At 58.7% G+C, this 23,288-nt stretch overlaps 8 protein-coding genes across 8 annotated transcripts; 3 read left to right on the top strand and 5 right to left on the bottom strand.

The window, feature by feature from the left end:
- Positions 1 to 37: 37 nt before the first annotated feature.
- On the bottom strand, positions 38 to 1,261 carry C7974DRAFT_407938 (uncharacterized protein; the record flags this gene model as incomplete). Its single annotated transcript, XM_046143283.1, has 4 exons — positions 38 to 396; positions 440 to 913; positions 957 to 1,065; positions 1,115 to 1,261. 4 exons carry the CDS (start codon positions 1,259 to 1,261, stop codon positions 38 to 40), a joined length of 1,089 nt encoding a protein of 362 aa, XP_046002992.1.
- Positions 1,262 to 2,031: 770 nt separating this feature from the next.
- C7974DRAFT_348998 (Intradiol ring-cleavage dioxygenase) lies at positions 2,032 to 5,823 on the top strand (the record flags this gene model as incomplete). The annotated part of the gene is made up of 4 exons (XM_046139422.1): positions 2,032 to 2,309; positions 2,354 to 3,010; positions 3,322 to 3,848; positions 4,565 to 5,823. 4 exons carry the CDS (start codon positions 2,032 to 2,034, stop codon positions 5,821 to 5,823), a joined length of 2,721 nt encoding a protein of 906 aa, XP_046002991.1.
- A 12-nt stretch (positions 5,824 to 5,835) lies between these two features.
- On the bottom strand, positions 5,836 to 10,075 carry C7974DRAFT_419759 (uncharacterized protein). The gene is made up of 3 exons (XM_046144220.1): positions 9,103 to 10,075; positions 8,712 to 9,057; positions 5,836 to 8,668 (listed from the first exon to the last, which is right to left on the bottom strand). The coding sequence occupies exons 1-3, from the start codon at positions 10,036 to 10,038 to the stop codon at positions 6,222 to 6,224; spliced, it is 3,729 nt and encodes a 1,242-aa protein (XP_046002990.1). The 5' UTR covers positions 10,039 to 10,075; the 3' UTR covers positions 5,836 to 6,221.
- A 556-nt stretch (positions 10,076 to 10,631) lies between these two features.
- Positions 10,632 to 14,318, top strand: C7974DRAFT_459902 (uncharacterized protein; the record flags this gene model as incomplete). The annotated part of the gene is made up of 5 exons (XM_046146125.1): positions 10,632 to 10,712; positions 10,766 to 11,472; positions 11,516 to 12,237; positions 12,283 to 12,614; positions 12,809 to 14,318. Exons 2-5 carry the CDS (start codon positions 10,770 to 10,772, stop codon positions 14,316 to 14,318), a joined length of 3,267 nt encoding a protein of 1,088 aa, XP_046002989.1. The 5' UTR covers positions 10,632 to 10,712; positions 10,766 to 10,769.
- A 581-nt stretch (positions 14,319 to 14,899) lies between these two features.
- On the top strand, positions 14,900 to 16,116 carry C7974DRAFT_459901 (pectate lyase; the record flags this gene model as incomplete). Its single annotated transcript, XM_046146124.1, has 4 exons — positions 14,900 to 15,610; positions 15,666 to 15,707; positions 15,763 to 15,911; positions 15,991 to 16,116. Exons 1-4 carry the CDS (start codon positions 15,286 to 15,288, stop codon positions 16,114 to 16,116), a joined length of 642 nt encoding a protein of 213 aa, XP_046002988.1. The 5' UTR covers positions 14,900 to 15,285.
- Positions 16,117 to 16,503: 387 nt separating this feature from the next.
- On the bottom strand, positions 16,504 to 16,920 carry C7974DRAFT_383187 (uncharacterized protein). The gene has a single exon (XM_046140740.1). The coding sequence runs from the start codon at positions 16,853 to 16,855 to the stop codon at positions 16,523 to 16,525; it is 333 nt and encodes a 110-aa protein (XP_046002987.1). The 5' UTR covers positions 16,856 to 16,920; the 3' UTR covers positions 16,504 to 16,522.
- Positions 16,921 to 18,790: 1,870 nt separating this feature from the next.
- C7974DRAFT_325674 (uncharacterized protein) lies at positions 18,791 to 19,953 on the bottom strand. Its single transcript, XM_046138974.1, has 2 exons — positions 19,860 to 19,953; positions 18,791 to 19,815 (listed from the first exon to the last, which is right to left on the bottom strand). The coding sequence occupies exons 1-2, from the start codon at positions 19,922 to 19,924 to the stop codon at positions 18,939 to 18,941; spliced, it is 942 nt and encodes a 313-aa protein (XP_046002986.1). The 5' UTR covers positions 19,925 to 19,953; the 3' UTR covers positions 18,791 to 18,938.
- Positions 19,954 to 20,499: 546 nt separating this feature from the next.
- On the bottom strand, positions 20,500 to 22,888 carry C7974DRAFT_17441 (glycoside hydrolase superfamily). The gene is made up of 6 exons (XM_046136217.1): positions 22,623 to 22,888; positions 22,510 to 22,577; positions 22,378 to 22,464; positions 22,212 to 22,331; positions 22,006 to 22,167; positions 20,500 to 21,961 (listed from the first exon to the last, which is right to left on the bottom strand). The coding sequence occupies exons 1-6, from the start codon at positions 22,694 to 22,696 to the stop codon at positions 20,628 to 20,630; spliced, it is 1,845 nt and encodes a 614-aa protein (XP_046002985.1). The 5' UTR covers positions 22,697 to 22,888; the 3' UTR covers positions 20,500 to 20,627.
- Between the last annotated feature and the right edge of the window lie 400 nt (positions 22,889 to 23,288).

The following is a 23,288-nucleotide window of genomic DNA, read 5'->3' as shown; positions in this document are numbered from 1 at the left end:
CTCTCACTCACTATCAGTATCTCACTACCACCACCCCCTAATCATACCAAATCGCATTCATCCCAAACCCAGGCTCCGGAATCTCCAACCTCGCAACCCGCCCCAGAAACCCGTCCTGCCAGCGGTATATCTCAATCCCGCCCTTCTCATCGTCCGTCAGCGCAACCCACTCGTCGCTCCACGGGCACGGCGACACGGCGTTCGAGTGCCCGCCCGACGTCGGCGTCGGGTTGAGGAACAGCTGCCGCTCGATTGCACCTGAGGGCGCGAGTGAGAACGCCGCGATGTAGCCAGTCAGGTCGAAGGCGTTGGCGCGCGAGGTCGCGAAGAGGTGCTTGCCGGAGTGCGTGATGGTGACGACGTCGGAGCGGTACATGGTGTCTGCGTTGGGGATGCCTGGGGAGTCAGCTACGGTTTTCGTGAGGGAGAGGGGCCGTACCTGGGGGAATCAGGGGGTAGGATTTGTGTGTGTAGACGGGCAGCTTGGTGGTCGGGTCGATCACGTATTCGCACAGCCGGTTGCCGCCCTCCATCAGCGTGTACAGATACTGGCCGCTGGGGTGCATTTCGACCCAGCGCGGGTGGTCCTTGGGCTGTGTCGCCTCGGTGAAGCCCACTGTCTCCATGCGCCCGGCGTCGTCAGTCTTCTTGTGGCACCAGATGCGGTTTGCCCACATGTCGGCGCTGTACAGGTACGTCTCGGTTGGGTCGAAGACCATGCCGTGGATGGCTGTCTTGTCGCAGTATTCGTAGTTTTGGATGTTCTCCTTCATCGCGCCGGACTCATCGACAGAAAAGACATTGCCAAAGCCTGCGTGGTCGTAGAACGGGTTGCAGTACACATTGTACGGGGCTTTCTTTGCGGGAAGGTTGAAGATGGCGCGCGTCTTGGTGTCGGCGTCGTTCGCTCTGGCTGGGGCTGTTAGCTGGGCTGCGGTCTACGGTGCACAACGTACGGTGTCCGCCGATGGGGTGGCTGCCCGTCTGCACGATCTGGTCTGGCGCGTCGACGCGGAAGGAGGTCCATCGCTTCATCGACGAGCCGTAGATGTTCTTGCGTTGGTGCTGCCGCTATCAGCCATTGAGCTCTGCCACATCTTCACAATCCACATACGTCAAACGCCATCCAGCTAATCGGCTCATCATGTGGAATCTCCGTCTTCTTGACCAGCTCCAGCTTCAGCGTCTCGGTGTCGAAGGAGACGGTGATGATGACGCCGGGCTTCACCCACGTGCCACACATCAAGTGGTGTTTCGTCATGCTGGCGGCCGAGGTGTGGAATCTCGCGGTGCGTGTGTGTCTGCCTCCAATGGATCGTGCCAGAGACAGCATTGCCGTCTCCAGATCTCGCAGCCATCAATTCGCGACGCCAAACACCCGCGTCTGGAACCGAGAGAAAGCCGACTTGCACGCCCCACTAAGGCCGGCTCAGTCTTCTTCCACGAGGCTGGCGCTGGGGTATGCCATCAGGGGTGCTTTCGTAAGCAACACTAAACGTTGTTACCCCACCACAACACCAAATCGACTCAGCCATCTTGAAGCCGATGACTTATCACAAATTGAATCGCGTGAGCAGTCTGGGAGCAGCTCCAAATAAAGTGGCAGACCTCCTCCAGTATCTGTATAACCAAAGAATACAGCGATACAATCTTCAATGACAGACGATAGGTGGATGACTAAGCCCCGCTTCTCCAAACAGCGTAACTTTACAGCTCGCAGCCGGCTGAGACATCTTCCACGGCTCTTATGTTTGTAGGCTCTCCCATTGGTCAAACCTTGCTTCGACCACAATGCGGGGCACTTCAACGTCGGCAATCGCTCAGCTGCACGCCATCGTTCGCGTACCAGAGCTTCACCAGCCGGGCGCGCTGCCGCAGCTTCGAGAACCCAGATAGTCGCCTGATGCCCGGCTAGAGGCGCGGATTTTCAATGGTGCTAGTCTGGTTGGCTCGACGCCATATAAGAATGCTCCCCACATTGTGAAGAGTGCCACATACCATCATTCACTTGATATCATTCTTCACATCACAATGGCATCTGCACCCACATACCAGGAGGGCGAGGCGAAGCACCGCTTCGACCCCAACTTCACCGACGCTGTCATCAACGCCATCGGCCCCAAGGTCGACGACCGCACACGCTTCGTCATGAGCTCGCTGATCCGCCACCTGCACGACTTCACCCGCGAGGTCGAGCTGACCAACGAGGAGTGGTTTGAGGGTGTCCGCTTCGTCAACTCCATTGGCAAGACCACAACTGCCTCGAGAAACGAGGCCCACCGCATCTCCGACGTTCTGGGGCTAGAATCGTAAGTTGAACGACATCCGCAAGCAGCACGAGCTAACCCGCTAGGCTGGTCGACGAGATCGCCCACAAGCACATCAACGAGTCCGGCGAGGCGCCCACATCAAGCACAATCCTCGGCCCCTTCTGGTCGCCGCACTCGCCCTTCCGCGAGCTCGGCGAGTCCATCATCACCGACCCGCACCCCGACGGCCAGGTCACGCTGATGCACGGCGTGGTGCGCGACCTCGACACCAAGAAGGGCATCCCCGGCGCCGTCATCGACATCTGGCAGGCCAGCGCCAACGGCAAGTACGACTTCCAGGACCAGGAGAACCAGAAGCCGAACAACCTGCGCGGCAAGTTCACCACCAACGAGAACGGCGAGTACTGGTACTACTGCTACAAGCCGACCGCGTACTCGCTGCCCATGGACGGCGCTGCGGGCCAGCTCTTCAAGACGCTCGACCGCCACCCCTTCCGCCCCGCACACATCCACTTGATGGTCACAGCCGAGAACTTCAAGCCGCTGATTACCCAGCTGTACCCCCGCGACGACCAGTGGGTGCAGAACGACACCGTGTTCGCGGTCAAGGACGATCTGCTGCTCGACTTTGAGCCCAGCAAGGACAGCAAGGCCAAGTTCGACCTCACCTACAACGTCACGCTGGCGCCGTCGGGCGCTAAGACTGGCCGTCTGGAGGGCATTCCGCGTCTGCCGAACGTGTTTGACGAGCAGAGCCGGTTGTAGGCATGTGTTGTTTTGTAAATAGCGTTTAGCGTGTATAAAAGCATTTTCTCGACCACAAACAAAGATACAAGAATGAGCGAATGCATGACAGAACGGCCTGTGATGAGCATGGGAAAACGATTTCCCAGTGCCGACCCCGCTGCCGGTCTTGAGACATATATAATCGCCGTCCCTCGCACTCCAAACTCTCAATGCTCCTTCGCACTCGTACTCTCACACGTCTCGCCACCCGCACTACGACATCCACTCCTCCCACCACCCGCCCCTTCACCGCAACGACCCCAAGCACAATGCGCGTCCCCTACGCCCCCAACACCCCCCAAACCCCCGCCGCCGAACCAGTCTACGCCCGCATATCCGCCCGCCGGCACCCACGCCCGCTGATCCCGCTCGACCTCGCGCTGCTCCACAACCCCGCCGTCGCCGACGGGTGGTCCTCGTTCCTCGGCGCGATCCGCACGCAAACCAGTGTGCCAGCGGGGCTGCGCGAACTCGCGATCAGCCGCGTCGCGGTGCTGAACCAGGCGGGCCACGAGTGGGACGTGCACGCGCGGCTGGCGCTGGGCGCGGGCGTCAGCGAGGCCGCCATGCGCACTGTGTTCGATCTTCCATGTTTAGGTGGCGAGCAGGCTGAGGCTGAAGGCCAGAGGCTGGAGGACTTGTCAGAAGAGCAGCGGGCGGTGCTGCGCTATACCGATGAGATGACGCGCCACATTCGCGTTTCCGAGCCGGCGATGGCGGCGCTGAAGGAGGTGCTGGGTGAGACCCAGGTGGTGGAGCTGACGGCGACGGTGGCGGCGTATAATTGCGTCAGTCGGTTTTTGGTGGCGTTGGATGTGGGGGAGTGTAATGAGGGGGGGTTGAAGCGAGTGGAGGAGTTGGTGGAGGGGAAGGGCCATTGAGGAAGGATATCGGAAGGCGTGAGTAATGACAGGGTTGGGGGTTTTGGATATGGAGGTTTGTCTTGGAATAGGCTGATGTGTGCAGGGCTGCTGCACGAATGCTCTGCTGATTCGGAGCATTGCACAGAACCAGAGCGCCATACAGCAACTGCTCGTCTGACGGCGCTCTTCATATATTCCAGGAAAGAAGTTCCATGCAACTGCTCATTCCCACACCAATTACATCTTCTCACCCTTTCCTGCCCACGCTACCCTGCCCAAAGCTTGGCACCAGGCATATCACAGTGTGTACTGTGTGGCTGTTGGAAGGTCTGCGAGGTAGATACCCATTTCACTAACGGCACTCTTACACCTGGATGCTGCCAAGATCAATAGGGTAAGACTGAAACTATAGTAATCGACTGATTGAGGAGCATTCATGTATGTCGAGTCATTGACCTCGAAATGTGTAAGATGTTTTCTCCGAATGGTAGCCGCTTTGGTAAAGCCGAGCGGTCGCTTTCCGCCTTCCCCATCCGTGCGTCCCCACACGCCTCGGCTCAGCTAAGCCGCTGTTCTCCGCTTGCTGGACTACACAATTTCTCACACGATCCTCACAATCCCTACAACTCTCACACACAATGGCAGCCCTGGTCCCTCGCCTCGCACGCTCGCTCCGCCACGCCCGGATTGCGCCCCTCGGGATCCGCCACGCGTCGACCAAGCACCCCGCCAACTTCACACCACCGTCACAGAGCGACCTTGATGAGCTGCGTGAGAGCGTGCAGGAGTTTGCGCGGCGCGAGATCCCTGAGGAAGTCGCCGCACGCACTGACCGCGACAATGCCTTCCCCAACGACATGTGGCGCAAGTTCGGCGAGGCGGGCTTCCTCGGCATCACAGCAAGTGAGGAGTACGGCGGCCTCGCCATGGGCTACCAGGCCCACTGCGTCGTCATGGAGGAGTTGAGCCGCGCCAGCGGTAGCATCGGACTCAGCTACGCCGCCCACAGCCAGCTGTGCGTCAACCAATTGATGCTCAACGGCAACGAGGAGCAGAAGAAGAAATACCTCCCCGGCCTCATCAGCGGCGAGCGCATCGGCGCCCTCGCCATGAGCGAACACTCGGCCGGCAGCGACGTCGTCAGCATGAAGACCACGGCCGAAAAGGTCGACGGCGGCTACCTCCTCAACGGCACCAAGATGTGGATCACCAACGGCCCAGACGCCCACACCATCGTCGTCTACGCCAAAACAGAGCCCACCGCCGCGTCCAAGGGCATCACCGCCTTCATCCTCGACACCAACAGCCCCGGCTTCAGCGTCGCCGCCAAACTCGACAAACTCGGCATGCGCGGCTCCAACACGGGCGAACTCGTCTTCGACTCCGTCTTCGTCCCCGACGCCAACGTCCTCGGCCCCGTGAACCGCGGCGTGCGCGTGCTAATGGAGGGCCTGGATCTCGAGCGCCTGGTGCTGTCCGCAGGCCCACTGGGGCTGATGCGCGCCGCGCTCGATACCGCGCTGCCGTACACGCACACGCGCACGCAGTTCGGCATCCCGATCGCGCACAACCAGCTCGTCCAGGGCAAGCTCGCAGACATGTACACCAAGTACCGGGCCAGCGCGGCGTTTACATACGCAGTCGCGCGCGCCGTCGACGACGGGTTCGAGGCGCCTGTCGTGCGCACGCAGGACTGCGCCGGCGCGATCCTGTACGCTGCCGAGCGCGCGAGCGAGGTCGCTGCCGACGCCGTGCAGTTGCTCGGCGGCATGGGGTATATGAGCGAGGTCCCCGTGGGGCGGGTGCTGAGGGACGCGAAGTTGTATGAGATCGGGGCGGGGACGAGCGAGGTGCGGCGGATGGTGATTGGGCGCGCGTTTAATAAGGAGTATGCGGCGTCGTAGGGGGAGGGAGGAGATGGGAGAGCATAGCGGATGGTGGGCGGGGAAAGCATGCGGTTCGGAGGGTCAAGCATGGACCTCTGTTATACGTCTACGTACCACCAAAATATTCAAGCGTTTCTACTGCCCTTCTGTCCTGCCTTTCCACCATTCTATTGACGCCGGCAAGATCCCTGGGGTGCTAGCACCATGGCGTAAGTTACAATCATGAGCGAAACAAACCCCAACGAGAACGATGGTATGAACCAGCAGTACCACTTGCTCACCTGCGACACCGAACTCCTCATCCCAGACGAGACTGCTGCGCTCGAAGAAGCACGCAAGAAGCACGCAAGAAGCACGACGAAAACAGGCTCCGCGTAGACAGACTGGAGCAGAAACTGCTGGAACTCAAGGCTGTCTTATGCGGCATTGCTGAGGTTGACACTGCTAAGTATTGAGGCGTTTGTGTGGGCAATTGCGTGAGGCCGGAGAAGCTGGAGGTGTCTGAGGAGGAATAGCATTAGCCTCGACGCGGTGGAGAAGGCTTTCGAGGAGCAAGGCTGGGGGTGTGGATATAGGGACGGTGGGGCGGGGATTGCACTGTGCTGAAGGAGCGTGTATCCTAGGTATCTATCATCCACCCATTTCATGCACCCCTCGTGTCCCTGCACTAACTCTTCCTCCCCAAGCATCGCACCATCATACCCCCCCTCTCCCTCCCCATCCCGCACACCCCCAATCTCACACCCGGACTCCCCCCCCTCCCCCCCGTCGATATACCGACACGTCAGCGCAAACCGCAACTTCCCCTGATGCTCCACCGCATGCTCATAGAACCGCTGCACCTCCTCGCCCTGCATGAGCACGACATCCCCATGCGCGACCCTGAGCACCAGTGCATTGCGCGCAGACCCGCCCGCCTTGAGCCCCAGCTCCGTTGGAATCTGCTTCAGCCGAGCTCTGTACTGCTTCCCCGGCCCGGCGCGCAGCGCGGCTAACTCGGGGCCCAGCGCGGCGCGCGCGGCGTGCGCAACGCAGCCCGGCAGCGGCGGCGCGTCGGTGTAGACGCCCGCGCTGGAGACGCCGAGGTGGTGCTTGGATTTCAGCCGGATGCGCATGGTGCCCGGGGCGCCGAGGGAGAGGGTGGCGATGGTGGGGCCGAGTGCGGATTCGCCGTCGTCGTGGTACGAGATGCGCTGGGTTTCGAAGTAGCCGAGGGCGAGGACCTCGTTGAAGGAGTGGGCGGTGTAGGAGGCGAGGGGGGAGGGGGGCCCGGGCGGGGTTGACGAGGGTGGAGACGAGGGGGGCGAGGCCGCTGCGTCTTCGGGTGGGGGCTCGCGCGCCAGCAGGAACCGCGCGGCCCAGTCGAGTCTGGCGCGCGCCGTGGAGACGGGGTGCGGGTGCGGCGGGAACGGGTGGGACTCGGTGGCCGCGATGAACTTGTACGGCATCCCGTAGTTGACGCAGAAGTGGCGCGTGTAGATCCCGCCCTTGAGCATCGCGCCGTCCATTGCGCGGCGCCGCAGCCCGATGTCTTGCGCCTGCAGCGCCTCGAACATGGCGTCCGGGCCGTGGGGCTCGGCGGCGACGCGCGCGTTGGCGATCATGTGCGTGACGAAGCCGTCGATGCCGGGGAGCGCGTAGCGGTTGATGCGGTAGCCGTGGGCGAAGGAGACGGAGACGGTTACCAGCGGCGAGTGCGTGTCACGCGACGGCGTGTACGCGTTGGAGAGCGGCCAGAGGGGTTCGCGCGTGGAGAGCGCGGGGATGAGGGTGTGTGGAGGCGACTTGGTCCAGCCGCAGGTGCACTCCCAGCCGGTCCAGGACAGCCGCGAGGTGCAGCGGCCACAGCGCGGGCAGACGACGCCGCGGGTGAAGGCCTCGGAAGTGTCTTCGCCGGGGACGGCGTGGGCGGAGGTGGCTGCGTCGGTGGAGGTCAGGGGGTAGGTGTGGTCGTCGTTGGGCCAGGGGGTGTGGGCTTTGAGGAAGCGCGGGTCGTAGGTCAGCGATGCTTCGTCGGGCTCGAAGGGCGTGCTGCCGCGGCGGTAGTCAGACCCAGACGGCAGGATGAGCCAGAAGGAGCCGCAGGTCGGCTGCAGACACATCCAGCCATTGAGATAGATCTGCAGAGACTCGCGCGCACAGGTGCCGCAGGCCTTGCTGACCGGCGGTGGGAGTGAGCCAAGTTCGACAGGATCCTCAGTGTCTTTCGCCTGCCACCACGAATCCTTCTTCGCGTTGAGTTTTTCAAAGCGATAGCGCACGATCTTGCTTTTGCCGCTCTTCTCGGTCCAGATGTGGGTCGGTTTGAAGTGGTCCAAGACGCAGTACTGGTGTGGAGGCTGAGACGGCATGTGCGGGTTGTCAGTCCCTGTGATGATCACAACTGGATTGTAATGATTCATGCAGTTCCTCAGGTTCTGCGAGACTATGCCTTCAACCTGATCTCCAGTGGCCTTCATCTCGCCGGAATTCTTGTCCCTGACTTGGCCGCCGCCGGCTCGTGCGATGACGACATTGCTGTCGGTGTAGTCGCGGGGATGGGCAACTTTGTCAAACATGAAGCCCCTGACGAAGCCACCGGTGGAATGGCAGGCGCCTTGATAGCTGCGGAAGTAGTGCAGAGTCTCGCACAGATCCATTCGCGCATCGGCCCAGACGGACGGCTGGCCAGCCGGCTCTGGCTTTGGCGGGCCGTAAGTGCGATGTGCGAGGAGTTGGTCGGCGATGTCGTGCAGCCCCTGCTTGGTCAGTGTCTGGGTGGATGGAAGCAGCTGGATCGGCGCCTCGTCGATTGTCGTTGCTTGCGATGCATGAATCGACTGCGTGGGCACTGTTGCTGGGAATGTAGCGCTAGGAGCTCCGTCTGAGAAGTTAGTATATTACATTAATGATCCGCGGAGACTTACTGCATGACGGGAACCAAGGCTGCGTGGGCTGTGTCTGCCACGAGATATTTTTTCCAGCATTCTTTTGCGACGTCGAAGCATCAGCTTGTCGAGGAGATGCCTCGGGGGTCAAAGCTGATCTCTGTCGCTGTCTCATCAAAGTACTGGAGTGCTGTCCTGCCAAATTCTTTTCGGTCTGGAGGTGCTCTTGAAGGTGAGCTGTCGTGTGTGAAGTCGCGTCATCATTGTGTGTAGAATGCGAAGAGTACAGCTCCTGACTATCTGCTAATATTGGAGACGACTGCGGTTGTGCACACACTTCCGGGCTGTGGTCTTGGAAGCTGCCAATTCCTGCAACGCTCTGATTCTGTGTACGTTAGTGTCTGCAATCTGGACCGATCCATCTACTGACCTGACTTTGATAGATCTGAGAACCTTTGGAGTCCCCACGCTTCTGTCGATGGCTGAACGACTCTGTCAAGGACATCGACTGGCTGGACTCCTGGTTAGAGCCTACTCTCAAGCGTACAACGCGGCTTTTGCGATTCCTCGTTGCTGACAAGCTCTCATTGCGACTTCCAGCAGACACCACACTTGTTCTGGTTCTCTTTTTGCAGGGCGTCACTTCTTCATTTGACGACTCTTGGTAGCGTTTTGTAGGGAGTCGCTCGCGAGCAGATCTGCGCAGCAATGACTGTGCAATGGTCTGCGTATCGGCTTTGTTCAGCGTTTGCGGAGGTGTAGGCAGCGCCGCAGCTGCCTGATCTCGCTGAGGCGTTTTCTCGCGCTCTGGAGGGCTTGCTTTCACCTCATGAGCATCCAATGGCGGCGATACCTCGTTGACTGGAGCCGCACTTGTTTCCTCGGTGGGCAAATCATGAGACTCATTGATAGTGGCTTTCTTGCTTCCTGTTCTTCTGCGCTTCTGTGGCGGTTCCTGCGATTCCTGCGGTCCTGGCGGCGGAATTGTCTTTCGAGCTGCTGCTCTGCGAGTTCGCTGGGAGGCAGCCGTTCCAAAATCACCAAAGTCAAACCCTGGCGGTGCTAGGAAGCTGCTTCTACGCCGTTTCGCTGGTTGTGAGGTTGCCGCATCTTGTATCTGAGTGACTGTCGTAGGGTTGTCACTCAGGTTGTCCGCTCTTGTCGAGGCTTCGTCTTCTTGCCGTAGAACTGCTGCAAGTAATTGCTGTGCGACTAGAGCAGGTTCCTGCTGTTCGACTGGAGTGGATTCCTGTGTAAGTGAGGTAGTATCGTCACTTGGAGTACCCGCTACCGTCGAGAACGAGTCCTCGTTGGACATATCCGCAATGGCCGAGTCCATGGCCGAGATCTTACACTTCGGGTCCATTCTGAACGTATACCCCGACAACCAACAGAAAGAAAAGTCACCGAGAAATCGGCCCGCGAAGACAATAGGAAGTAGACAAGTGAATAGGACGTGCAGGTTTCGTCTGGGCTGACCGCAAGGCTGAGCACATGAAACGCGACGCAGCTACCAAATCGAGCTGGAAAATTTTCGTACACAGAGGCACTGGAGCCGACAAACCTTGTGTCTACAGGTGAAGGCGCGCTGGTGGAGGGGTGAAGTGAGGTTCTTCGACGCACGAAGGTGGGCGGTCATGACGCGCCGTACCGAAGTACATGTGCTGCAGGTCGTCTGCACACGCACGACACCAGCGATCCATGATGGTGACACCTCGCACACAACATGTCGATGGAGCAACTTCACGATAGTCTAGAGATGATAGATGATGCCAAGCTCGCTCTTGTCGACAACGCGCACCGTTCCGCTCTCGGCGAAAGCTCGCTCCGGCATGACTCAATTAGTATAGCCGGAGCATAGACTAACCGCGTTCGGACGCAGACCTCGGCTACTTACCCCGGATTGTGGAGAAAAGATGGCGTTGGCGTCGGATGCTTGCTGATGCGGTGCTGATGGGCATGGCATCAGCGCCCTAGTCCATCGCCCCATATAAGAAGAGATCCCGGGCACCCTCGGCCGACCTCCAGCATAAATCTCTGGTGAGTCGCGGCGCCATTCCAATTCAATCAGCATCAACTGACATTCGTCGCAGCGCCATGGTCTTCACACCGCCGTCATGGGTCCCGGGCCTCCCGTTCTCCCCGCCCGACTCCGTCCCCATCTGCGACTTCATGCTGGAGGAGCACTACGGCCGGCACCCGCTGGGCTACTCGAACAACCCGTTCACGTGCGGGCTGACGGGCAAGACGTACACGTCGCTGGAGGTGCGCGAGCGCGTCGACTTCCTGGCGCGCGGGCTGGCCGCAGAGCTGGGGTTCCACCCGAACAAAGGGTCCGAGTGGGACAAGGTGATTGGCGTGTTCTCGGTCAACACGCTCGACACGCTGCCGCTGGCGTGGGCGACGCACCGCCTGGGCGGCGTGCAGAGTCCGGCGAACGCGGCGTACAGTGCCGCGGAGCTCGAGTACCAGCTGAAGAACTCGGGTGCCAAGGCGCTGTTCACGTGTGTGCCGCTGCTGGAGACGGCGCGGGAGGCTGCGCGGAATAGCGGGATTCCGGACAACCGGATCTATATTCTGGACTTGGCGAAGGAGTTCACGGGCGGCAAGGGAGCACCGAGTGGGATGAAGACGGTGGATGATTTTATTCGCGAGGGCCAGAAGCTCGAGAAGCTAGAGAAGCTGGATTGGAAGGAAGGGGATGGTGCGAAGAAGGCTGCTTTCCTGTGCTACTCCAGCGGCACATCCGGACTCCCCAAAGGTGTCATGATTTCGCACAGGAACGTGATTGCCAATACCAGTATGTTTGTTCAATGCATCTACTTCGTCACTAACATCTGCAGTGCAAATCGGCGCTTTCGAGAAGCCGTACAGAGACACTATCATCAAGGATGTGCGCAACCAGTCCGACTACACCGAGAACGTGCTCGGCCTGCTTCCCATGTCGCACATCTACGGATTAGTCGTCATCAGCCACGCTTCCGTGTACCGCGGCGACGGCATCATCGTGCTGCCGAAATTCGACTTCCAGATCACACTGCAAGCAATCCAGCAGTACAAGATCAACACGCTCTTCCTCGTGCCCCCGATCATCATCCTCATGACCAAGAACAAGGCGCTGCTGGCCAAGTACGACCTCAGCTCTGTATGGTCGCTGTTCACGGGCGCGGCGCCGCTCGGCAAAGAGACGGCCGAAGACCTGCAGGCCATCTTCCCCAGCTGGAAGATCAGGCAGGGCTACGGGCTCACCGAGACGTGCACAGTCGTCACCTCGACATCGCCCGATGACATCTGGTTCGGCTCGTCGGGGTCGATTCTGCCGGGCATCGAGTGCAAGATCGTCACTCCCGATGGCGACGAGGTCACCGAGTACGACCAGCCGGGCGAGCTGCTCGTCAAGTCGCCGGCGGTCGTGCTGGGGTACCTGAACAACGACAAGGCGAACGCGGAGACGTTCCAGGACGGGTACATGCGCACAGGTGATGAGGCGGTGGTACGGAAGAGCGCCAACGGGCACGAGCACGTGTTCATCGTAGACCGCATCAAGGAGCTGATCAAGGTCAAGGTAGGCTGACGACTCGATTCTCAAAACAAAAACTAACACGTGCAGGGCCACCAAGTCGCGCCCGCAGAGTTGGAAGCTCACCTGCTCACGCACCCGGCGGTCAACGACTGCGCGGTCATCCAGATCCCAGACGACGACGCGGGCGAGGTGCCCAAGGCGTTCGTGGTCAAGTCGCCGTCGGTGGGGCTCGAGGAGAGCGACAGGATGGTGGCGCGCGACATCCAGAAGCACGTGGAGAAGACCAAGGCGCGGTACAAGTGGATCACGGGCGGCGTGGAGTTCATCGACGAGATCCCCAAGTCGCCGTCGGGCAAGATCCTGCGGCGGTTCCTGCGCGACCGCGAGAAGGAGAAGAGGCGGAAGGCGGGCAGCAAGCTGTAGTGTATGTGTACCGTGTATGAGATTTGTAACATGTGCATTGTCAGCCCTACGCTGATTAAGCGAGTGACGTCTTGTCGCGTGGGGTTAGCCCCTCCAGCCGACGTGATGCCGAACAAAAAAGTCGTCGGCGGAAGCGCTGCAGCATTTCTAAGCAGCGCCACGACATAAAACTGCTTGACCGCCGTGGCAGTTCTCCAGACAATCACTGCATAATTCACGCAATGGCGGCGCAACACCCCCACGACGAGCCCGAGATCGACTACCACGACGAAGACAATGTGCTCGACGCAGAGGAGGCCGAGGAGATAGTCGAGGACGACGGCGACGTGCCCATGGACAGCGACGACGAGGGCGACGACGAGCAGATGGAGATCAACCTGCAGAACGACTCGGTCACGCACTTTGACGAGCACAAGGACTCGATCTTCTGCATAGCCCAGCACCCCGTGCACCCCGAGATCATCGCGACCGGCGGCGGCGACGACGTCGGCTACATTGTCGACATCACCGCCACGCCGCACACGACGCAGGCCGGCGAGCGCGAGGGCCTCAAGAGCATCTTCACCCTCGACGGCCACTCCGACTCGATCAACGCCGTCGCCTTCTCGCAGCCCAAGGGCCAGTTCGTCGCCACCGCCGGCCTTGACGGCAAGCTGCGCGTGTGGCAGGGCGTGCCGGACGGCAACAAGTGGAAGTTCCTGGCCGAGGCCAGCGAGGTCGAGGAGATCGCCTGGCTGGCGCCCAACCCCTCGCCCGCACACCCCAACGTCGTCGCCCTCGGCGCCAACGACGGCTCCGTGTGGGTCTACCAGCTGTCCACCGACAAGGGCAACGAGCTGCAGGTCCTACACGCCTTCTACCTGCACACCGAGGCCTGCACCGCCGGCTGCTGGACCCCCGACGGCGCCCTCCTCGCCACCGTCAGCGAGGACTCCAGTCTCTACGTCTGGGACGTCTTCGGCGACGCGGCCTCCCAGGGCCTCATCGAGCCCTCTGCCCAGACCGTCGTCGCCCTGACCGGCCTCGACGAGCGCTTCCTCGTGCAAGGCGGGCTATACAGCATCGCCGTCCCCCCCACAGGCGCGTTCCTCGCCGTCGGCGGCCCAGAGGGCCAGATCCGCATCGTGGGGCTCCCGCGGCTGTCGTCCGAGCCCGGCCCGTCCTCGGGCGGCGCCGGCGCGAAGTCCAAAGCCGGCGGCTCCAAGCAGGCGCCCGCCAAAGGCGCGTCCGCGTCCGCAGGCCAGACGGGCGTCATCCTGGCGTCGCTGCAGGCCGGGTCGGACAACGTCGAGACCTTCTCGTTCACATCCGCGCCGCTGACGCTGATGGCCGCCGGCAACGTGGACGGCAGCATCACGCTCTTCGACACCGCGCACCGGTTCGCCGTGCGCCGCCGCATCGAGGACGCGCACGCCGACGACGAGTCGCCGCAGGCCGTGGTGAAGCTGGAGTTTGTGCGCAAGGAGGGCGCGGGCGGCTGGTTGCTTACGAGCGCCGGGTACGATGGCGTGGTGAGGCGGTGGGATGCGCGGGGCGGGACGACGGCGGCGAATCGCGGGCTGGTGGGCGAGTGGAGGGGGCACAGGGGGGGTGGGGAGGGGGGCGGCGTGCTGGGATTTGTGCAGGGTGGTGGGGAGGTGGTTATCACGGCGGGCGACGACCATGTGGTGTTGGTGTATGATGCGCCGTTGACGCAGTAGTGGGCTGTGAGTGCGCGGCGAGTGAGTAAGCAGTGAGGGAGTGCGTTGGAGCATATTGACATGTACACCGATGCACGGCGAGAATAGATACCAGACAAAAGCGAATTAGATACACGACCCCATCCACCACTCCACCTCCACTTAACCGTGCTCTTCAAGTCTCGCCGAGAAGCTGAGTGCAGCAAGAAGCCGAGTGCAGCGAGAAGCCGAGTGCAGTTTTACTCGTATCCTCGTTCCCAAAGCCAAGGGCTTCCTGTGCTGGGTTCAATGGCAGAAGACCTGTTGCTCGGGGCGCGATGGCAGGATAACAACAACCTTTGCTGGTCATTTTGATATTAGTTCTTCTCAGTCGGAGCATGCCTGGTACGGTCAGCCTTTCCACGACACTTTTGAAGTCGCGACGCGAGCACACCGATATCTAATCAGATGGGTGGGCAAAGGCAATCTATCTATCATGAACAGGCCCGGTCGCGCAAGATTGGAGCCAAGTCGACATAGCTTGCTGCTCCCCACAAAGGAGGGTCCGCCAAGACGGAGTTTTAACTTAAATTGCGTCCGTCCACCAACCGAAACCCTGACCTCTCGTGTCCATTGGGTGGCCAAGAGAAACAGACGCAATACCGTTAGAGTAGTCCTCGGGCAATTACTGCTTGTATGGTCCTTGCAGCTGAAGATTGTGTAAGGGTATACCAATACTAGGAATACGGTGCCAGAGGATCCTACTCCTTGTCATGACTCTGTGCACAGTAGATTGAAGGGTCAGACCGTCGGACGCTCAAGTGCCACGAGTAGGACTGCGCAGGGTCACAAGATGACTTCAGTCTATTCGCCTCGAAATTACCAGGTACTTAAGTATTGAGGACGCTTTCGCTTTGCATGCTCTCTCTCCAACGATTCCTGGCCTCCACCGTCCTCTCATCTCACACATACCGATACCATACGCTTCCGTTGGTCTACCTCCTTCACTATGCGCTTCGAATACAGCCTCGTCGGTGCAGCGGTCTCGGGAGTTGCCCTCGGGCAGACCTTGAACATCCCTACACGAGTCGGATCGATTGTGGCTCTCCCGACCGCCAGCGTGATCTCAGGCTCGAGAGACTTTGGCAACAAGGAGTACGACCGCGGCCGCTCTTGTGCGATTGACGTAGAACCCCAGGGCCCCACTCCTGTCTTCATCCTCGAGGACGGCGCATCAATCAGCAATGTCATCATCGGCCGAAACCAAGTCGACGGCATCCAGTGCAAAGGCGCTTGCACCCTGACCAACGTCTGGTTCAGAGAAGTGTGCGAGAGTATGTTGTCAAGAGATCATCATTTGAATCGCCCGTGACTGACGATGTGTACCAGGCGCCGTCATCGCGCTAGGAAAGGGCGATATCCTCATCAAGGGTACGTGACGAGACTCCCGAACCCCCTCAAGCCCGCTCAACTAACACCGACCCAGGCGGCGGCGCGCAAAAAGCCGCCGACGGCATCGTAAACCACCAGGGCCGCGGCACAGTCACAATCGCCGACTTCACTGCCGTCGACGTGAACAAACTGTACCGCAGCTGCGGCGGCTGCGCCAACAACGGCGGCCCGCGCAACGTCGTCGTGACCAACCTGAAGGCCAGCGGGGGTCGCGACGCTGGTCGGCATCAACTCCAACTTCGGCGATACTGCCAATGTCCAGGGCTCGTGTGGTGTGGGCGTCAAGAAGGTGTGCCAGGAGTACAAGGGCGTGCAGAAGGGCTCTGAGGCGGTGAAGGTCGCGACTACGGCGAACTGCAAGGGGCAGACGAGCTTCTCGGCGTGCTAGATAGGATTAATGGTCTCTCTTCGCTGCCCGCGGGGCTAGCAAAAGTCGTGTGAAATGCTTAGCAAATCGATATCGTCTTTGTGGGAAAAATTCTTGATGGGATTCAATCCCAGACTTTGTTCGCAGGCTATATATCGTGGTGGCATCGCTCCATCCAACAAGCTGCCGCAACACTCTGAACACTGCTTCCCAGGAACAGGGCGAGACTGCTGATAAGACCGCTAAAAGGCGAGGATAAGCGTACTGCTGTAAGTAGTGTGCCCGCCCGAGACGAGTCCATGTGAATATAGCAGTAGCTGGCTTTGACATGCTTTTATCTGCGACAGAGCTGTGCTAGTCTATCATATCAGGACTTGCTATATTGATATTGTACCTGCCATGTTGACCTTCTAACAGTATGTCCGCCTCAATCAAGGGCCGTGGGGTGCGCTATAGTTGTTCCTCGTACGCAGCACAAAACGCAGAACGCGCAAAAGCACGCAAAGGGAATGTAACACACGTCAAAGTCGCCCTCGAAGCACAGAAATAGCAGGCAAAGAGCATGGAAAGAGCAGACGTACAACACCACCACGCATGGAGCGCGGCAAACGAATGACCCGCGCTTCGACAGCGCACACAGAAAGCATGCACACACGCACGAACCAGAGACAGCACACGCGTAGACAGAGCAGCTCAGATGCACAGAACCCAGACGCGAGGTGTTGAAGCCCCGATGTAGCGCACTGTCCGACGGAGCCATGGCTCGCGTGAAGGAAACGGGCGGATCCGAGTCCCAACCAGCGCACCACGGCCAGCAGCGCCCAGCACCAGCACACCGCAGTCCAGGCGGGCCCCCGAGACTGCAGTGCCGACGCTGCCCCCGCGCACCCACCTCATCTTGCCACGCTGATCTCAGTATTCAGCATGCCGCACAGCCGCACCAGCCACAGTCGCAGATCGAGCATCTCGTCGTACCAGCGCGCCGCCAGCGCGCACACCTCCTGATCCCACACCTCGAGGTTCTGCATCACTTTCACGAGCTCGAGATGCGTAATGCTCAGGAGGGCCCGCTTTATGTCGGCCTGGGGCGGAGGTGTTAGGGCGGGGGAGGGAACTCACGTCTGGCACGGCGGCGGCGGGGGGTGCTTGGCTGGCGTCGCTGTGCGTGGTGGCGCCTTGCGTTTCGGCGGCGTGGGGAGGGTGTGGGGATTCGTGGGGTGGAGAGGATGCGGAGTAGGCAGAGTAGATGTGGTCCATGTTGAGTAGATCTAGAGGAAATGGAGTGGGTATAGAGGAGGTGACTGGATATAGAGGATGTGGGGCTGGTGTAGAGTAGGTAGGTGTAGAGTAGGTAGATGTGGGGTACCTGGTAGATGTAAAGAAGATACAGAGTGAAGCCAATCAGAGTGGATGTGAAGGAGCAGCGCGAATTTCTACGAGCAAGACAGAGGTTCTAGCAGGGTTATACATATTCAATGAACTGCTTATGCTTACGCTTTTGCATAAAATAAGAGAGAGCAAGAAAGAGAGAGAATGATCGAGGAGAAGGGGGAGATTCAATGAACTGCTTATGCTTAGCAGAGAGATGGAGATGTGTGAGGGCGCTTATCAGCCTCTACCAGGCGTGCCAAAAGCGTCAGTATCATCTGTCAGGCGTGCCGTAAGCGTTTCCATCAGGTCCATCAGCGGTTCGATATCGAATAGTCAGAAGATATACCAAGGTTCTCAGAGTGCCAATCTTCTTAGTATCCATTTCCCCGCACCCAGCGCTTACAGGCAGCCTCGACTTGGCCCTACCGAGATCTGAGTGGAGGGCTGTTGCTGGTAGCGAGATGGTCTCTTAACGCGAACCAGTGTTCAGTGCGGGGGGACTCGTTAGCGGGACTTCTGACTGGCACATGAAGGCTGGGTAGCGAGGGAGCTAAGCTTTACATAGTTTGAGCTCTTCGCTTCGTCCTTCGCTTCGCCCTTCGCTTCAGCCCTCTGTACAAGTCCTGATTCCACCACCTCATTCGCACGACGTCCAGCATTGCGATGAGCATAAGTATTATGATCTGACCGGTAGACGCACTGCAATCAGCCTCAGAGCTTCGAAAGAATCCGCAGAATCGCAGGATCTGGCCCTTTGATTTGCGTTTCCATGCCCAGTAGCGGCAGTGAAGGTCCAACCGGACCAGCAACTGAACATGAGTCTCCGTTATCAGCACGATTACACTCATGAGTAGTGCAAGCATCCCCCCTTCTCTCGATCTTTCTCTCTCTTTCTTGCTTTCTGTTGTTTTAGGTAAGCGTAAGCATAAGCAGTTCATTGACCCCCCTACTTCTCTTGATCGTTCTCTCTATTTCTTGCTCTCTGTCATTTTATGCAAATGCGTGAGTATAAGCAGTTCAAATCGTATGCATAAGCAGTTTAAAGTGTAAGTGAATGCTCATGAGAACGCCGAGAGAACGCTAGTATGAACACCTACGAGATGGGAACGCTAGAACGCCGCCGAGGAAGAGGCTGCTGGTGTAGGCGAATGCAGATACTGATGCGAATATTCTCGTAGGACAGGTTTCACGTCCACGTCCACATCGACATGACGTCTCGTCACATTCCACCGTTGAACCGACTTCGCACATGGATCAGATAGGCATCCAGCATCGGGCAAGAAGTATTGCAAACATATCAGGGCCTTTTTCGTGCGGTGTATACGCTCTATCTAATGGAGTCACTTACTTCTGTGGCGTACTGACTATGATTAAGATTGTTTGAATCCACAAAAGTGCCAGGTGGGCAGCGCAAACGTGGGTGGAGTACAGAACTCACTGCATACATCGACCCCAGCATACCGATACAAAACCTACTCGTCATCGTCATCCGCCATCATCACATTCGCAATCGCCTTCGCCTCTTCAACATCGTCATCGTCGTAGAACTTCAGACCGTACGACAGCATAAAGACCTCCGAGTTACCGTAATGCGTCTCGATCCACTCGAGCTGTTTCTCAGAGAAGTTGTAGTCGGCCTGGTGGCCTCTAAATTGGCTTTCGTCGTCCGAGAACTCCTCGTCGTCACCGTCACTATCGTAGGTTTCCTCGGCCTCCATCAGCGAGCGCAGAATCGCGCGGCCCTCGGCGCGGTCCTCTTCTTTGTGGATATGCAAGCCGTGGGGGAGGAGGAAGTGATACTCATCGCGCCAGTGCGCCTTCAGAAATGCTTTCTCGACGGCCGTGTACGGTGGTTCTGTGCCAGCGGCGTGGGCAGCTTCTGCGCCGCGGTTGTTGAACTCTATCCATCTACGCTGTTGGGCGGCGTCCCATTCGCAGCTGAGCACGTACATTGTGTCCTTGCGCAGTGCATATGAACCCAGTTTGGGGCCGTCGGGGTGGGTTCGAAGCTTGATGGTGTAGAGCGGTCTGTTGGGGTCGAAGAAAGCGGCGTTCCTGCCCTTGGCGTCTTTGATGGTTCCTGAGCGTCCTGAGAGTATCACGTTGTAGCCATCGGAAAGAATCGGGGCTCCAATCACGTTGCAGATGAAGTCAGGCACGTGCAAGACCTCCTTGAGGTGTAGAGAGTCGTGGGAGGCTACACCGGCCCGTTTGGGCGAGCGTTTGGTGGGGATCTCAACGGTGCCTACCCCTAAGACCGGGAATTGGCCAGGGGTCGTGAAGGGTGAATGGGTGATTGTAGAGGCGAAAGGAGTGTAGGTCTTGAACCAGCCCCGATCTTTTGCGACGCTAGCCAGTGTTAGTGACGAGCTTGTCTGGTCGTATGTACGTACTGGACATTGGAGTTGTTCAGAAAGACCCAGTCTGGACAGACCGGTGCATTGGCACTCGTGTCCATTGCTTGCGGCGTAGGCACGTGTGGGCAATTGTGAAGAGAGAATCTTGGAGGCTTTAATCTGTTGCTGCCCAGCTGCTTCCCGAGGTCGGAAAGTCCCGTTGTTTATGGGTAGCGTCGCCTAACTAGATCTGGTTAGTAGGCGACTGTTGAGTGCAGGTGGGATCAACGACATTCGTACCTGAGAAGCTCGAATTCGCCAACAACAATGCAACCGTGATGTTGTGGTCTTAAGACTGACGTCTAGAAAATAAGTGTTCAGATCTGATGAGTGACGAGAGAGCGTGGACCCAGTCGAAGGCGTGTAGAGCGATATTGGATCGGAGAGAGCAAAAGCAGAGGAGACGCGATTGAAGCAATGAATTGTGAGTCCGAGAGGCTTCTATATGCCTGTTTATCTGACTTACGATGCCTTCTTGGGTTTGACCTGTTGTTTGATGTTTGTTTGCGACCGGTGAGCCTCACCCTAGCTCCTTGTTGCAGCGCATAGTTTGTGTTTGTTCGATGCAGTCTTCGTCAATTAGACCACGGAAAAATGGACACTATTCAACCTACACCAACAAGACTGGCTAGTCATACCATTAGTTCATTGCTAGTATCGATATTCGTTAATTCATTACCATAACCATAATCATGCGCAAATCATAACCACCCAAACCGTCCAAACCACCCATCTACCCTCGCTTCCTATCTACCCGCTCGTTCCTCAAACACTGCCCGCACCCCTCCGCTTTATAACCCTCCTCTTCCTCCGCACCCGCTTTACCTGACAAGCCGGCCCCTGTTCCTCCCCCTGCGCCTGCGCCTTCTCACCCGCATAACCAGCTGGCGCCTCCGTAGTCCCAGGGACCCTCCCCGCCTCAGATTGAGCGACACGATCGTACTTGCCTGGCGCCCACGAGCCATCATCTCCCCCTGTACCTGCAGCACTCTTACCGCCCCACGGAACAACGTAATCATCGGGAGACCCCGGTGTCCCATCCCACTTGCTCCCCGACCCGTCCGTTGTGCCGTCGACCCAGACGATGTCATAGGGCAAGTTGGGGTTTGATTCCAGCGAGGGGTTGCCGGGGAGGGACTGCCAATCCTCTGCCTGAGGGTTGTATGAGGGACGAGGAGGGCGTGGGGTGGGGCGTGAAGGCCTAGGCTTCGGCTTCGGCTTGGGTTTGGTGTTGGGAGTGTATGATGGCCTGGGCTGGGGTTTAGGCTGGGAGTTGTAAGTCGGCTTGGGCTTAGGCTTGGGCTTGGGCTTGGGCTTGGGCGACGAGGGAGCATTAGGCAGCGGCGCGCGCGCAAGCTCCTCTGCCATTCTGTGGACGTGACTCCAGTCCGCGCTGTCTTCGCCCAGACTCCATGCCATCACGCCCCCGAGCTCGTACTTGCGCACGATCTCCTCGAACTTGCGCGAGATTAGATCGGGCGTGTCCCATGTCCAGAAAAGCCCGTTTGCCTTGTCGTAGTAGTACTTTCCACCGGCTGCCTCGTCGACGACGCCACCCGCCGCGGCATTCTGCCACGAGCCCGCGACGTCCGCATCAGTGCACCCCGTGCCGAAAGCGTGTTGGCACGCGCCGGAGCAGTGCTCGGGTGAGGTTCCACAGTTGCCGTACTGTGAGCAGCAGCCTGACGCACACCGTGTGCCCTTCTCGGGGCCGCAGGTGCCGTCATAAGAAACTGTGAGGGCGGAGGCATCAACAGGATTCATGTGGGCAGGCTCAAACGTCCAGGCGCCGCTGGTCAGCAGGTCCTTGCCGGTGATCGGGTCTTCGGCGGGGACGATGGGGCAGCCGAGCGGGGAGGCTGTGCAGTCGCCCGCCGTGGTGAAGTATTTGGCGTAGTAAGCGAAGCCGAGGTTGATCTTGGACGGGGGGGCGCCGATGTCGAGGTAGTTTTTGATTGTGTCGAGGGAACCGGAGAGGGAGGTGTGGTGCGCGGTTACGTTGTCGCGGCGGTTCATGAGGTCGTAGGACATGATGTTAACGTAGTCGACCGAGGGCCAGATCTTGGGGCCTGTGTCGGCGGTGAACCCGATCATGTCACCTGGTTTGGTTAGCATGAGTAGGAGATTCTTTCGGTTTACATACCTTTCTTGCCGGGGACGGCGATGGAGAGGAGCTTGTTGGGGCCGATAGCTGCACGAGTTGCTGCGAGGAGTTTCGGGAACGCTTCAATCTGGTACGTCTTGGCTGAGTTGGCGACCTCCTTGTAGTCAGCACCGTTGCCACCAGGATATTCCCAGTCGATATCTAGACATGTCAGTCAAGTTTCAGAGGATTGCATCTCTACTTACCAACGCCATCAGCACCAGTGTTTGTCAGCATGGTATTCACATCGCTGGCGAACTGTTGGATGGTACTGTCGGACTGAGAGACTGTGTTGAAGCCAGTGTCGTCGCCCCATCCACCGACAGCTAATCTTGTTAGTGTGAGATCAAGATGGTTGAAGGACGAACACACCAATCATGATCTTTGCATCAGGAAATTCTGAGCGAATAGTCGAGATCGGAACCTTAGGCGAGTACCCTGCAGTATTGTTCGCAGCGGCTGGTCGTATTAGTGATGGACATAGTACGACACTGGAGTACCCACCAAAAGCAAGGACAACATGATCGATGCCAGCACGATCTGCAGCGTTGGTTGGTCGAGTAGGGTGCCATCTAACATGATCAGCAGGAGAACAGACTTTAGAAAGCACAACTTACTCATCGGCGTACATCACAAAGCGTGCGCTTGCCGATGTGATGAGTGTGGGCAGTGCCCATGCTGTGAAACGCATATTGCGAGATTTCACAATTCAAGTGTCTAGCAAAATGGTCGAGGGATAGAAACCCTTTGTAGTCCACAGATGTGGTTGCGAGGATCTGACCGACTTGGATAGCGCCCGACCGGCAGAGCAAACACGGTGAGCTGCAGACCACCGGGCCAGAATTTCTTTATACGGATGCCTGCAAGACGCCTGGTCACATCTCCCGTTTCCCCAGTGAAGATGCTTCGCACAAGGGAGCCTAGGACCACCCAGTGCCTTACTTTCCCAATCAGTGCTTAAGGTTACGAGGCAACGTAACGGGGCCGGGCGGGACTGGAATGGGCAGGGGTGGTTGCGTTGACTTCGCGATGCCATCACCTCCCTATGAGGTTTGCTAAGTGGCTTTCTGGTCGCTTCAAGCTGTTCCGGGTAGTTGAGCCCTTCCTGACTCAGATCGAGCTGTGCTGAGCGAGACAGTCGACTGCTGACAGCTGTCATCTGCGCGTGGCGATGAAGTCGGTGGGGCATTGGAATGTCTGCAGATTGCCTTTGTGCGGCCGTGGCTTGGAATGCTTGCTCCTGGATAGGCAACGGGGTACTGACCGCAGACCTGGTGTACTTG

This window comes from Boeremia exigua (genome assembly GCF_020726555.1).
Source record: "Boeremia exigua strain MPI-SDFR-AT-0100 chromosome Unknown C7974scaffold_1, whole genome shotgun sequence".
NCBI classification, from domain to species: Eukaryota; Fungi; Ascomycota; class Dothideomycetes; order Pleosporales; family Didymellaceae; genus Boeremia; species Boeremia exigua.
This window is presented reverse-complemented; position numbering and strand designations above follow the sequence as displayed.

What these genes read in the sequence shown, in the direction of transcription:
- C7974DRAFT_325674 (XM_046138974.1), bottom strand. Translation starts at nt 19,924, where the DNA reads ATGGACACGAGTGCCAATGCACCGGTCTGTCCAGACTGGGTCTTTCTG. An exon ending in CTGAACAACTCCAATGTCCA is followed by an intron (nt 19,816 to 19,859) that starts GTACGTACATAC and finishes AACACTGGCTAG; the next exon opens with CGTCGCAAAAGATCGGGGCT.
- C7974DRAFT_419759 (XM_046144220.1), bottom strand. Translation starts at nt 10,038, where the DNA reads ATGGACCCGAAGTGTAAGATCTCGGCCATGGACTCGGCCATTGCGGAT. An exon ending in CTCAGATCTATCAAAGTCAG is followed by an intron (nt 9,058 to 9,102) that starts GTCAGTAGATGG and finishes TAACGTACACAG; the next exon opens with AATCAGAGCGTTGCAGGAAT. An exon ending in GCCTTGGTTCCCGTCATGCA is followed by an intron (nt 8,669 to 8,711) that starts GTAAGTCTCCGC and finishes CTAACTTCTCAG; the next exon opens with ACGGAGCTCCTAGCGCTACA.
- C7974DRAFT_17441 (XM_046136217.1), bottom strand. Translation starts at nt 22,696, where the DNA reads ATGCGTTTCACAGCATGGGCACTGCCCACACTCATCACATCGGCAAGC. An exon ending in TCATGTTGTCCTTGCTTTTG is followed by an intron (nt 22,465 to 22,509) that starts GTGGGTACTCCA and finishes TAATACGACCAG; the next exon opens with CCGCTGCGAACAATACTGCA. An exon ending in CACTGGTGCTGATGGCGTTG is followed by an intron (nt 22,168 to 22,211) that starts GTAAGTAGAGAT and finishes TGACATGTCTAG; the next exon opens with ATATCGACTGGGAATATCCT.
- C7974DRAFT_383187 (XM_046140740.1), bottom strand. Translation starts at nt 16,855, where the DNA reads ATGGCTCCGTCGGACAGTGCGCTACATCGGGGCTTCAACACCTCGCGT.